The sequence below is a fragment of the Triticum urartu genome, chromosome 5, assembly GCF_003073215.2.
Source record: "Triticum urartu cultivar G1812 chromosome 5, Tu2.1, whole genome shotgun sequence".
NCBI classification, from domain to species: Eukaryota; Viridiplantae; Streptophyta; class Magnoliopsida; order Poales; family Poaceae; genus Triticum; species Triticum urartu.
Window position 1 is genome coordinate 517006452 of NC_053026.1, and position 14280 is coordinate 517020731.

General features: G+C 48.3%; 1 protein-coding gene across 1 annotated transcript; it reads left to right on the plus strand.

The window, feature by feature from the left end:
• Positions 1 to 9937: 9937 nt before the first annotated feature.
• Positions 9938 to 11662, plus strand: LOC125510265 (putrescine hydroxycinnamoyltransferase-like). The gene has a single exon (XM_048675387.1). It carries the CDS (start codon positions 10152 to 10154, stop codon positions 11475 to 11477), a length of 1326 nt encoding a protein of 441 aa, XP_048531344.1. The 5' UTR covers positions 9938 to 10151; the 3' UTR covers positions 11478 to 11662.
• Positions 11663 to 14280: the final 2618 nt, after the last annotated feature.

A 14280-nucleotide genomic window follows, 5' to 3' on the forward strand; every position in this document is an offset into this window, starting at 1 on the left:
CGAAGAAGGCTACCCGCACTCCCCGGCCGTCGATCCTTTTGCTGCTCCCCGTAGTCAAGCCGCGGTTGGTGCATGCATGCGTCGGCCGACGGAGCCACGTCATGCACTATTCCACTCTTGATTTCGGTTCTCTCGGACATATTCCCAGGGACGAAGCCAGGAACTTAGTATAGGGAGGCGAGCTCCACACTTAAGCTCTTGCAGACCCGTGAGGACTGGCCAAGCCAAAATATTTCATATAGCATGCTAAGAAGCCTAGATTCGAACTCATGTTTTCATAGGTGTAATTAAAGACTGAAAAATTACTACCAAATCGCTCATTTTTGACACAAGAAATTTAATTCCCAAATAAGTTATATACTAACTGACTTGAAATACAATTTTCATGTCAATCAAATCATTCATATTAGGCAACAAAAATGTAAAGATTTGAACCCGAGGTTAATTACGGGAGTGGGCGTACCATAGAGACAGTAAGCCCTGTGGTCGGTCATGGCAGTGGTGGTGCTTCCCCTAATCTTCTCCATGATGGTTGATGACGGTGATCAATTGGGGATTCGTAAGGATAAAGACAAACCATGCACCAATGCAGCCATGAAGGATCATAATTAGTCTTCTTCTGATCTTCGCTTAGAGGCCGAAGCAAATTTTCCCTAGCGGCGGACCGGCGGTAGTAGGCAGAGACTCACACGGTGTAGGCAGATCGCGCGATGCATTTGGCAGCGATAAAATCGCGTTGATCGCAACAGCTGGGAAGCGAGCAACTGCATGCGTGGTTGCGTGATGTTGTGGGGCTAATTTTTCTTGGACCCTCGATGGGTGGTAGTGGGCTACTTCTTCTCTTATGTTTTGGTCCATTATCTGCTATATACGCAATGGCTGGGCCTGCTCCCAGGGAGGGCCTCGCGTTGTTACACGAGATGGCCTCGATAGGGGGGGGGGGGGGCAAAGACTAAAAAAACACGTCAGGAAGACGACTACCTAATAGCTACAAGGGATCAGGAAATCGTCAGGGGGGGTCTCGCCCCCCCTTAGATTCGTCCCTGCATATTCCTTTCGTCCGAAAATACTTGTTGGATATATGGATGTATTCAGACGTATTTTAGTGCTACATACATTTATTTTTATTCATTTTCGCGACAAGTAATTTCGGATAAAGGGAATACTATCTGACTATCTGCCCAACAGTAAATGTCAATGTCCTTTTTTTTCTTTCTACTTGCCACGTAAATACATTTGTGTTGTGTTTAAACTTGGAGTTCACGTGATAGTAATGGTAGTTACCATAGCGCCCTTTTAGAGTTCCTTAAAAAAAACTTTCATCATAACTTGGTTTCGGTGCAAGTACGTACGCAGCATGGATGTACATACTCTGTCCACTGCACACATACGAAATACAAGCAGCGTGATACTCTCTATCTTCAGCAACAATTGCTCGTGGCTCGCAGTAGCGTTTCGTTAGAACGAAGAAATAATAGCACGCTAAGCCACCGCTTGAATGAGTGAGACATCTTCTTTCTTTTCCAGGAAATGAGCGAGACATCTAATCGATCGATCATACTACATAAAGACAAGGGGCAATGGGATACTACTAATCAAACGTTGGGACTTTGACTGGGTTTGATCGACCACATTGATTGTTTGATCTTGATGGATATCCATCGCCGGACCGCCGTCAAATCCGCTGTAGCCGGAAGGGATCAAGCAACATTCCCCGCACTAGCTACGTACGTACCTACGTTTTCAACATGCCGGCTATATTTTGTTCTGGATAAGCCACCCATCATCTACGAGATCGGGGAGGTACATCTTCCCAATGGATCATAGAACATGGAAGAAATGGACAGATAGTGGCTTTGCATGCGTACACGTGAGGACCGAATGTGTTGGCAGCACTCATCAAACCCTGGCGGTGGCCACCGCCAGAACCTTCAAGCTGATCCGCAAAACCTGCACAGTTTAGCTGGAATCCATGATTAATGATTTGTTCAGTGTATAGTTAGCTAAAGATTTGGTGTTGAAAACGGGAGCACGTCGTTCACAAAATGGCCAAGGCCAACGTGCCAACGAGACGATCCATGGTTGGAATTTCCAGGGGGCAGGAGATTCGGCACTTGTAGCCGCCATATCCCACGACTCGTTGCGTGGTCGGAGTAGCCTGGTAGACCCATTGGTCATTCAGTCAGTTAGTGCAGGTAGGCGTCAACAAGATCACAAGGCGCTATAGAACCATCGAGTAGTTGCTGCTGGCAAGAAGTGTGAACTGTGAAGGCTTTCTCTCTTCTTTTAGGGGAAGTGAAGCCTTTCTCGATCTATTTTTTTCTTGGTTCTGAAGTATTAACTTTCTGGAAAAGTTAACACAAAATGGCGCTTCCCTAGAAATATAACCCCGTCGCAGGCCGGCTGTTGGCAAGGGAGGCCCGGATCACCCCGCAACGATGGCGGCGGCCACGCCTGGCCGCTGGAAGAGAACAACCACAGTGAGGACAACCATCCCGCACCTTGAGGGAACCACAACACATTGTACCAGCCCCTCGCCTCCGTGTTAGATGACACGGGGGACTTCTCATGTCCACATAGTATGGTTTCTTTATATGAACACCTAAATGATCATATTAAATAAAACCTTCATGAAATGAACGTTTTTACTTTTATGTTTTATTTGATATCCCGTTGAGCGCCTTCTCAATGGGTTCTCAAAAATTTAAGATAGAGTACAAGAGTAAGACTGCAAAGCCTATACAAATTTAAATTAGCAGCTGCACAACTGCACATTTTGTAGTGAATCACAAAGCACCAATTATGACAAAAAATTGTGCTTCTGATAAAGGCGAAGTCGCTTCACAAGTAAGCTCCAATAAAGTACAAGTACGAAAATGAAAAGAAAAGCCCCATGAGGCCACTAAAAACAGAAATGTGCAAGCATGCGATAGGACATACCCTGTTTCTAGTAGTCACCCTGTCACTGCACATACAAACTAGAAAAAGAAAAGTGAAAGCACACAATTGGACATATCCTGCTTGTAGTAGCAACTCCAACCGGCCAACCTAAACGGGCGCGCGTTTTATTAGCTTTTTGTCTGTTTGGGTCAGCCTACCAGACATTTTTCTTCGCATTTTTGTTTTGGGTCCATATATGCGCCCAACGCGAGCATACCTTCGAGCAGACATAGCATTTCCTTTGGAAAAAAAGAAACAACCAGAGCTGCCGGTGCTTCCTTGGCCGGGACGACCGGCGCCTGCATGCCTCCGCCTGAGGGGATGAGCGCCGCCGCGGAGGAACTCCTGCGGGGGCGAGAGCCCGTTGTTGTCATTGTTTTCTTGGAAGAGCAGAAGGCGGGCGGCCATGCTGACGCCGAACGAACTGGTGCGGATCGACACGACGCACACGGAGAAAAAGAAGGCAGCCAAGCACGAGAGCGGGATCTACCATGACGACAGCTTGCTTGCGCACGTCGAGAAGCACCGCCGGCGTCGCCCACTTCGTCGATGAGATCTGCCGGGGACCCAGCCGGCAGGGACGGGCTCCTGCAGGGATCCAGCCGGCGGGGTCGAGCTCCGACGGTCGTAGCAGCGGAGGATCCAGCCGGGGAAGACGAGCTCCTGCGGCTCGGTGGGTGGGTGATGACAGATGGGAGGGTGGGCCAACAAATAAAATAAGGAAGGAGAGAGAAGTGTGGGTGGGTGACAGACGGGCCAGGCCCGGCCTCAAGCGGATGAGGGGGGCACAGAAAACGTTCGTTTTATGTCCGCCTTTGATCCAAATCGGTCCTCAATTTAATACTGAAATGGGTCTGGACGAACAAAAACTGCACAGAAGATGAAAATGAGTCTGCGCGTTGGGCCGTTGTTTTTGTCCGTTTTGACTAAAATGAACATGCGCCGACAAAATTGATACGTGCGTTGGAGTTGCTCTCGCCACGTCACTGTACATACCAGACTAAAAAAGGAAGAGTGCAAGCACTCAATAGGGCGTACCCCGGTTTCTAGTAGTCATCGTGTCACTGTAAATATCAGACTGAAAAGAGGAAGGTGCAAACACGCAATAGGATCGCAAAGTCATCTTCTACTCACGAGCTCATTTAAACTTGTGATGAACTGTAAAATCCAAAAAAGAAAGAAAAAGAATTCAAACAATTATGTTTTTTGGGCGAACTACCATGCTTTCAGTGGCGAGACTACCACTTGTTTTCCAATTCTTTTCGGATTTTGGTTTTAATCTGAGCTCGGAAACACCACGTCCCAATAGGACATACTACTACTACCATGTTTCTAACAGTTAGTACCTGTCACTCTACATAACAAAAATACAACGTGTGGTATCCTGGGCGACAAGTAGCTCGATCACGCCTCGGAAAGAAATACAGAAAGGAAGAACAGAAAAGAATAGACGCAGGTTGGACCGGCTTGGGTGAGATGATATGATAAACTGATCATGCAAATTACTAATCAAAGCTGCGGACTTCGAAGATGGGTTGAAGTTTGAACATGTACTACATCGATTATACTGATCCATCCTCGGACCGCCGTCAAATCAATAGCAATTTTTTTTGAGAAATCAAAATCAATAGCAATTAAGCACGTATAGGACTGGGTTGCAAGCGATGACCGCCAGTGAGTAGGCAGATAAGTCAGAAGGGATTACTGCTGGTCTGCTTTGCACCAAGTACGTGCCGACCTTTTCAATACGTACGGCGGCTAGCTAAGCTATGTTCGGTTTTGGATAAGCCACCTACCACAATGCGAGCCATATTCGCTTCGGTTAATTGCCAGGCCGCCTACCAGAAAGCCACGGTTGGAAGAGCCATGTTCAGTTAGCATTTTTTTTTTTGAGACAACCATGTTCAGTTAGCTGACTGACTGTATTGTGTATTTGTGTCACCGGGTCGCTTCAACGGTCAACAGTTAGCATGGTGACTGAATGTACGTGTTGAAACGGGGGCCTTGATCGGGCAGTGTCCCTGGTTGTATCCGGAACATGTGCACGTTTTGGCGTGGAAATTAAAAGGGAAGCACATCGAGTGGACCACAAACAAGGGCGTGGGCATGGCCAAGAGCAACGTGCCAACGACAAGATGGACACTTGGAATTTTCTCGGGCCGGGGACGCGGCGGGAGATCCTGCGGGTCGCACTTGTAGCCGCCGTAGACAACGAGAGCTAGCTATGGAACTCGACGATGGTCCATAACCGGGACGAGATCAGCGCTGACGATGATGGTCCATCGTTATCATCATCGGCGAGTCGTGGTTGGCGGTTGCCTAATACAGGTCGATCTGTCGTGAATGGTGAAGCAGCACAAACCCGACTCTACTACTACGTATACGTTCAGCCGGAAACCGATGGATCGAGGTCCACGGGTCGGGAGCAGCCACTGCGCGCGCCGGCCGGACCAACGCTCGAGGTCATACTACGTGCTCGGGTCCCGGCCGGAGCGCATGCATCGTGCTCCAGCTTCCGCCACAGAACGAGTGAAAGCTGCCACGCCTCTAAAGTTTGTTTTCTCTCTCTAGACCCAAGCACAGGCAGTGGCACAGCTTAGCATGCAAAGAATCAGATACTACTCTACGAATATATGCTCTGGATCGGCTAAGTGTAACCTTTTAACGTGGCTAGCTTTAGTTTCGGATAAGCCACCTACTTAACCATAAAGCAAGTGATATACAATCACGATCTATGGGGCTCCGGACACAGATAGAGGATCAAGTACACGACACATAGTGGCTTTGCACCTGGGGACCCAACGTGTTGGCACCAACTTTAGCAAACCCTTGGGGTGGCAGCAGATGCTAGAACCTTTGAGATCCGGCACGATAATTAGGCCACGTGTACAACAAAGTAAAAAAACAAATGAAAATATGTACGCAATAGTTTTGAAGGATGGAATTTTTTATAGGGATTATTACTTTGGTACTGCCTAGAACAAAAACAAATCTATCGTATGTTCCTTTGAAATTCGGTAGTCACTAGAAAATTTGGAGGAAACCAAACATGCATGAGGGACCTCATGTTTCTCCTCCTGGGGTCCACAATTAGTGTTTTTCCTGTGAAACAATAGTCTTGGAAGTTTCATGTGATTTCAGTTTCCAAGGAATCTAGGATACATAACATTTCAGTTCCTAAATTTTCCTATCCCTGCATTTTCAGTCAATGTTTTAAAAATGGGGCCTTGGAAGCTTTGTATAAATTAGGGTTAGCTGAATCACTATCGACCTTCACAAGTTGCAGGGGCTAGTTCGAATTTCCGAGGTCCTGCAATACTAGCTCACAAGCTTTAAGAAACTGCCGGAATATGCATCAAATTATGACGTGTTTTCATAATTATATGTTTCCTTTTCAAAAACTACTTTTTATTCATCTGATTTTCTAAAAAAAAATCATATGCAACTAACTCAAGTTCATTTTGATATTTCATGTTTTGTCAGTCACAATTTATTTGCATGTGAGTTAATGCAATTGTACCTCGCCAGTTTTGATTTTTCACATCGTCCGTAAATCAGTGGATTTTTCTACAAAATTTTGCTGGCACACGACTCACTCCAATATCTTCACGCCTGATTGTTTTTGGAATTTTTCAAACTTTTCAACTTACTTTCTGAATTTAGGACGGAGGGAGTACATCTTGAAACGGCAGCCTTGATTTGTTATGTCTTTTTCTGAGGAGAAGCAATTATTCAGTGTTATTTGTTCTACTAGGAACAACTAAAATGGAAATGTAAGAGTTGATAATACGCTAAGCACGTTTCCCGAATTAATTCCTCGTCAACTCACAGCTCCAAATTGTATAAACAGATACGGGATCAGAACGGAAATCAAAATGTAAAGCCTCACTAACTAAACACTACACGTTCTTCATATACGACGATATACAATGTAAGATCTCACTAGAGAATACCCCACATTATCCACGATAGAGGACCAAATAAAAATGAAGAACTCGCTAGATAATGTTCCACATTCGCCACGATGCTTGAATCGTCAAAGGACAGCTGCTTAACAACATGTACTTGAAACACGAGGGATCAATTGGGTACTTCCTGTTCTATCAGGAAAGACTAAAATGGAAATAGGAGTACACAGGACAGGAGTAGCAAGTGTACTCCACGTCCGTGGTTCCCATAAAATGAAGCACGCGCTTGATTCAGCACATGCCGAAGCAAAATGACCAGGATTTTGTGGGTCATGAGAGATGCACCGGTCGGGTTGGGCAGTTGTTTTTAGAGGGAATGAACGATCGAGTGAGGCAACGAGCCAACGACAAGGTCGCGCGCCGTAACCGCGAGCGAGCTAGCCTTTTGTCCACAGGTAGGAGTACACCGAGACTGGTCTCTATATATGCATGTGCTGATGTGCATGCATGTGACTAGGTGCTACTGCTTGTCTGGTCGGACCCTTTGGGTGCTTCTTTTAAGGGTAAATCGTATTGGATTCGTCAAAGCATAGCTTTGCTTTGGGGGGCACTTTAGCATGTGCAGAGCTCGTTGGCGTTCGGTGCGGCCACAAGGAAAACTCCATCTGCCATGTTACTGCTGCTGGCGCTACCAAAAGGCTAGAAGTGGTCTGATGTGAGGTGGCGAACCTTGTCCCAAAAAAAGGAGAGAAAAAGATATGTGTGCACTTGGCAAGTGGCAACTGCGATATGCTGTGAAGCTGCAATTGTGTCTACGACCCGTTTGACATTGAGCGAGCGAAGTTGGTCGATCGGGTGTCAATCAATACTTATATAACATGAGTTGGCGATTTCCTTCTTTTTCTTAATGGATTTCTTTCTATCTTTGGTAGTAGCTACACGCGCTTGCGTACGTCGGGAAAATATCAGCAGTTGATACAAAGAGTTACTAGTTTTTTGTCTAGAAGAAGTCGTGGGAGTCGACATGGATTTTTGTATGAAGAAGGTGAGCTCGCTCCAGGCCGTCAAGTCTTGCCACTCGCCTCGTGTCTTCACATTCCGAGCGCACGCACCCGATCGCACTTGCGCGCGGCTGGTTGGGTAACGTTGAGCTACCGATTCGGGGCCGAAGAAGGGTCGGGGAGTGCGGACGGCACAAACCAAGCCAGCCGCCGGCCGCGCCCCACGGTCTCGCCCGAAGCGTGTACGTGTTGGGGTCGCCGTGGTCCCGTCGAGTTGCCGCCACAAAGCTGGATGGCCGCCGGTGTATCCACGAGCTCTCGCGGTGGTCCGGCTCCCCGCAGTCAAACCGCGGGCGTGCGGCGCATGGCCGCCGGGCTGTCGATATCCCCCATCCACCCGGCCCCAGCAGCACGTCCCCTGCGTGTACCGGTGATGGATCGGCGTCTGGTCTCGGCGACACAGGTGACCCACGCACGCGCGGGGGGGCGCCGGAACCTGCCTCGTTCCACCCCAAATGGTCGATGTAAAACGACCCCAAGTGTTGCATCGCTACACATGCAACAGAGGGCAAGACTTTTCACGACTAGGATAGTTTTGTTGGATGATACCCGTCGCTGTGCCACCAACTAATTCGTTGTAACATCGATTATAATTAAGGTCATACTCTACCTACAAAGATTGCTGTCTTGATTATATCTTGACGTGGTCGGAGAAATTGATGTATCTACACGTATTTCAATTCTACATACATACATTCATTTTTTTTTTCATTTCTCCGTCGAGTATTTTCGGACAGAGGGAGTATTAATTTTTGTGATCTCCGGTGTTTTCTGTACTGTTATGATTGACTATGAGTAGATCATATCTGTAAAAGAAATAGAAGTAGATCAAAAGTTCCTTCATACACAAAAAGAAAATACCACTACTAGTATTGTTCCACCCTGTTATATTGGTCTATCTATACATACTAATAAAATAAAAAAAATACTTATGCCTGTCCGTCCGATTCTTATGAAAAACCTTGTTGTTTTTCAAAATCAACCCGCTGTACTTTTTGTTTAGAAAGCCCGGTGATCTTTTGGTTACGCGCTGTCCTATTTTGTGTGAGAAACAATGGTTCTTTTTTTAGAAAACCCGGTGATCTTACCCATTGTCCTATTTTCTGTGAAAAAAGAATGCTTCACTTTTTATAGAAACTCCCCCTCATCTTTTGGTTAATCAATCCATGGGCCTGTTGTAGGTGAGTCCAGAATACATTTCACATTTTATAGAAAACCCTCCGATATTTTAGTTAATCTACATGTGTCCTATTTTAAGCGACTTTAAATGCTTTTTAAAATTATTTATATCTTTTAAATCATAACTTTATTTTTAACATATTATATACGAAAATTGATTACAAAAGAATATAGAATCAGAGTATCATGCTGTTTTACATATTAAACATTTTTATAATGCTATTTAGAGAGCAACCTTAATCAATAGCTCACGATTTGTCTTTATTTCGTACCGGTGTAGATCCGAATTGAAAAAAAAACACGGTTTAGATACGCAACAAACCATCTATAACCAAGCATGCATGCCTCGGCCACCGTCGACGAGGATGAGAAGGACGATAAGCGGCGACACAGATGTGATGCGTGTGGACCTGTTGCAACGCGCGGGCTCTTTTGCTAGTAGTATTAATAAATTACTTTTGAATGTAAACATACGTATTCATACACGTCATACATACATATATACTCCCGATGAATTGGCCGGTTATGCGGAAGACGTCAATGTGTGTGCAGCTGTACACTAGCTGCACGTACCCGGCCGTATAATTTTATTTACAATAACAAGTGCGATGAGATGCACGGCGGGGAAGCTCGCTAAAGAGCGTGTCAACGTTTTACTCCGGGGACCTCGACACTGTGATTTACTAATTGTTACCGCGGCAAGATCCAACTGCAAATATACAGTAAGCTACCGCCGCACAAAAGGACCCCATCCTCTGACCAAATCCATGACATGCATCGTTCATCAACTGAACCACTGGCTTTCTCGACCCAACGGACTAGGAGTTCATGTCGACTGAGCCAACGGAGACACGACCAGCTACCCCCGTCCCCGTTCACGGGCTGCCTATTTATACACCGCGTCTTCGCCAGGGAAAGTGTGTGCCCGCTCGCTTCATCGATCCATCGTCTTCTTCCTCTGCTCGCTCGCCAGCAAACACTCGTAAGTGCACGTACTCACGGTACATCGCATCAACAACAGAACAATACACCAACCTTACTTGGGGAACATCGTACGGTGACCATGGAGGTGAAGGTGCTGAGCTCCAAGATCGTGAAGCCGAGGTACGCCGATGGCGCGGCACGGCCGGACACCACGGAGCACGTGCCGTCCTCGGTGTTCGACAGGGTCACCTACCACATCCAGATGGCCATCATCTACGCCTTCCAGGCGCCGGCGCCCTCCACGGAGGACATCGAGCGCGGCCTCGCGCATGTACTGTCCGTGTACCGCCTCTTCGCCGGCCAGGTCCGACCTGGCCCGGACGGCGCGCCGGGGGTGCTGCTCAACGACCACGGCGCGCGGCTCGTCGAGGCGCGTGTGGACGGGGCCACACTGGTCGAGTTCGCGCCGCCCAAGCCGTCGCCCGTCGTGCTGCAGCTGCACCCGGACCTGGAGGGCGACGTGCAGGAGGTGGTGCAGGTGCAGCTCACGCGCTTCGCCTGCGGCTCGCTGGCCGTCGGGTTCTCGGCCAACCATGCCGTTGCTGACGGCCACGCCACCAGCGACTTCCTCGTCGCGTGGGGCCGCGCCGCGCGAGGGCTGGACATCTCCGGCCCGTCGCCGACGCCGCCGCCGCACAACCACCCCGATCTCTTCCGGCCGCGCGACCCGCCAGTCGTCAACTTCGAGCACCGCGGCGTCGAGTACTACCGGCCGTCGCCCAGCAACCCCAAGCAGAGCGAGGGCGGACACCACGGCGCCGACAACGTGGTCATCCACAAGGCGCACTTCACCAAGGACTTTATCGCCGGGCTGCGCGCCAAAGCTTCCGAGGGGCGCGGCAGGCCGTTCAGCCGGTTCGAGACCACGCTCGCGCACCTGTGGCGAACGATGACGCGCGCGCGTGGGCTCAGCCCCGGCGAGACCTCCACCATCCGCATCTCTGTCGACGGGCGGCGGCGCCTGGCCGCCCCGCCAGGCTACTTCGGCAACCTCGTACTCTGGGCGTTCCCGCGGTCCACGGTGGGGGACCTCATGAGCCGGCCGCTGAAGCACGCAGCACAAACGATCCACGACGCCGTGGCCCGCCTCGACGGCGCATACTTCCAGTCGCTGGTGGACTTCGCGAGCTCGGGCGCCGTGGAGCGGGAGGGGTTGGAGAAGACGGCGGAGCTGAAGGACGTGCTGTGCCCGGACCTGGAGGTGGATAGCTGGCTGACGTTCCCGTTCTACGAGCTGGACTTCGGCGCCGGCAGCCCGAGCTACTTCATGCCGTCCTACTTCCCCACGGAGGGGATGCTTTTCCTGGTGCCGTCCTACCTCGGCGACGGCAGCGTGGACGCCTTCGTCCCCATCTTCCAGCACAACCTCGACGCCTTCAAGCAGTGCTGCTACTCCATGGACTAAAGATAAACCAATTAAGTTATATGATCATCGAGATAATTAAAACCGGCGATCATATCGCTTGCATTTGCGTGCATGCATGCATTCAAGTAGTAGAGTATTCTTCATCTCCGTGTATCGATTGTATCCCTACATATGTGTATATGGTGTACATGCATGTAATACGTAATGGTGTACATTTTGCTTCATATTTGGACTGGGTTGTTTGTTTATTTTTATATTTTTGCGACTAATGTTTGCACAGACGATTATGGACAGGTTTTCGTTCCATGTTCTATCTACTCATTTACTCCCTCTGTTCCATAATATAAGTCTTTTTAAAGGTTTTAACAAGTGACTACATACAAAACAAAATAAGTAAAAAAGACTCTGTATTTCCATTAAGAAATTAATGAAAAGGAGTGAAGTCCGGTTGGAAAAGTAGTATTTTCTATTTTCTCCTTGTCCAATCAATTTGAAGAAGCTTGAATGCTCCAAGGATTGTCCTTAATGGAAATTCTCTGGCCGTGACATTTCAACTGTGAATCTTTGCTGCGTAGTTTGTAGGTTTTTCTCTGGGGAGGAACATTCGTAGATTGTCGCTCAGATGGTATGGGATGACACTTATAGCAAAGAATGTAAACATTATCAAAAATTTAGAAATAAATAAATAATACAAATATTACTGCCTTCAGGGTATTTCCAACGTTCAGTCGATTTGATCTTAGCCAATGATTTTTATCGAATGTTTCTCCTTGAGCAGACGCAGCTTCCTTCCTAACGTTGCTCCCATGCCCCCTTCCCCGCACCGCCGGCCAAACCACCTGCATATGTCATCCGCAGCCAACGGATGGTACTGCGTGCCGCCAATCTGTCCCACCCTGCTCGAACAACCACCTCCGATGTGCCTTCACTGCCCAGGCCACCCCTCTATACCTCACCAGGCTTCGTCGCCGATGATCTTTTTGCACCCACCGCACCTGAAATCGTGAAGCCAGTGACTCGCCTCCGTGACGCTCCCAGGGAGCCCATGACGGGGGACGGACGCCGCGCCCAGGGCTCGGCTAGTCCCCGTGGAATGGAATGACTCGAAATTGACAAATAGCAAAACCGGATAACAAAACTCATGCACTTGCCGATTTCCCATTTGTAATGTATGACTCGTTCACATCTAGCTTGGTCAGGGTCAATACATATATAAGTTGGCGATTTCTTTTATATATTTTATTAATTTCACGAGCTTGCATAGAAAAAATCTTCAGAAAAGAGAAACAATTCTTTTTTTAGAACAGAGAAATGTAGTACTACTACCTGTTGGGAATCTCGGTGTGTTTGGTTGCGTTCTCCTTTATGCATGCACAACTCAACACCTTTCTTCATGCATGCTCTTAGTGTATTTGTGTTAATCTAGTGTGGACGCATGCATCCTTTATATACTCTATCAAACACCCAAAAATGGATCGAGAAGAGAACGATTGGGCTCATGTACCCTTCATACACCCTACCAAACATACTCTCATTGTCAGTCGGGGTCGTGGCTAGTTTTATTGAGACAATGACATTCTCGTCATAATAATTCAATAAAAACTTTATATAACTATATACAGTGTCACGTTGTGGGATGTATTTGTGCGTGACAGTGAGCTCGGCTCGGTCAGGGCCTTCGAGTCTTTAGCAGTGTTTTGTCCTCGCCTGCAATGGAGCGGCCAGCGGCGTGCATGCACACCTCCGGCCTCGTGTTTTACGCTCGCACTTGTGCCCGCGGTTTGTTGGCTAAAGTTTCGTGGTGGATCACAAATCGTATTCCTGGGTGCTGAGCTGAGCTATCGATCGAGACCCAAGGGACTGGAGTGCGTGTACGTGTTCGGGTCGCGGAACGCAACGTGATCTCGGCGAGTTTCCGCCACAGACGCGAGGGTAAAAACGTGGTTGAGCGCGACAGCGCTAGCTGCCTCCCATATATCCCATAGTCAAGCCGAGGGTCTTGTATTGATATCCCACCTGCACCCAGCACGTCCCATGGCCCATGCGCAGCGTAGCCAACGTCTGGTCTCGGCTCGGCGTCGCACGAACGCGTGCAGGGGCGCCGGAACCCGACCACGTCTCTAGGCCACCGATGGCTCCCTGTGTCGTTATTCCTTTTTTATTTTTTATTTGGAAACCCTGGCTCGTTGCACGGAAATGGTCTTTTCATGTAAACGATTTTTTTTAAGGGATGATGTAAACGATCGGAAGTGTTGGATCCCTACATGCAACAGAGTACGGAATCGAGGCACTCTCAGAATTTTTCTCTAAACCCGTTGAGTGAGTAGGGGCCAGTTCTTTTGGCCAGCTTAAAAAATAAGCTGCCACTTCTCAGTTTAAAAAATAAGTCATCCTTAAAATTTGTTGACCCTTCTATATTAATAATTCCATAACAAGTTCAAAAGCCCCAATAAACTAAGAAGGCAGCTTATAAAAAAAGCTGGAGAGGAGATGACTTATTTTCTAGGGAAATGATTGAGATCACCCGACGGATGATCATGGGTGCGTCCGCCGCCTTCGTGATCGTTGGATCAGATTTTAATCAGATCGCTAAAAGCGATGTATTGTCTAGACTAATTTTTGCAACTGAGTGGTTGTTGCAATCTTTTCCACCGCAACAACTGGTAATTGCGGGATATGCATCTGGATCCCACGAGAGCAGCCACCACTCGTGCTCCTCCCAAGCTCCCGCCAAACCAACTCCTCGCACTACTTCGACCGCCGCTGCCGCTCTCCACCGGCAGCATGCGACAAGGTCGCCGGCGTGGGCGCCGCCGCTACCGCCCACCTTCACCATGAGTGG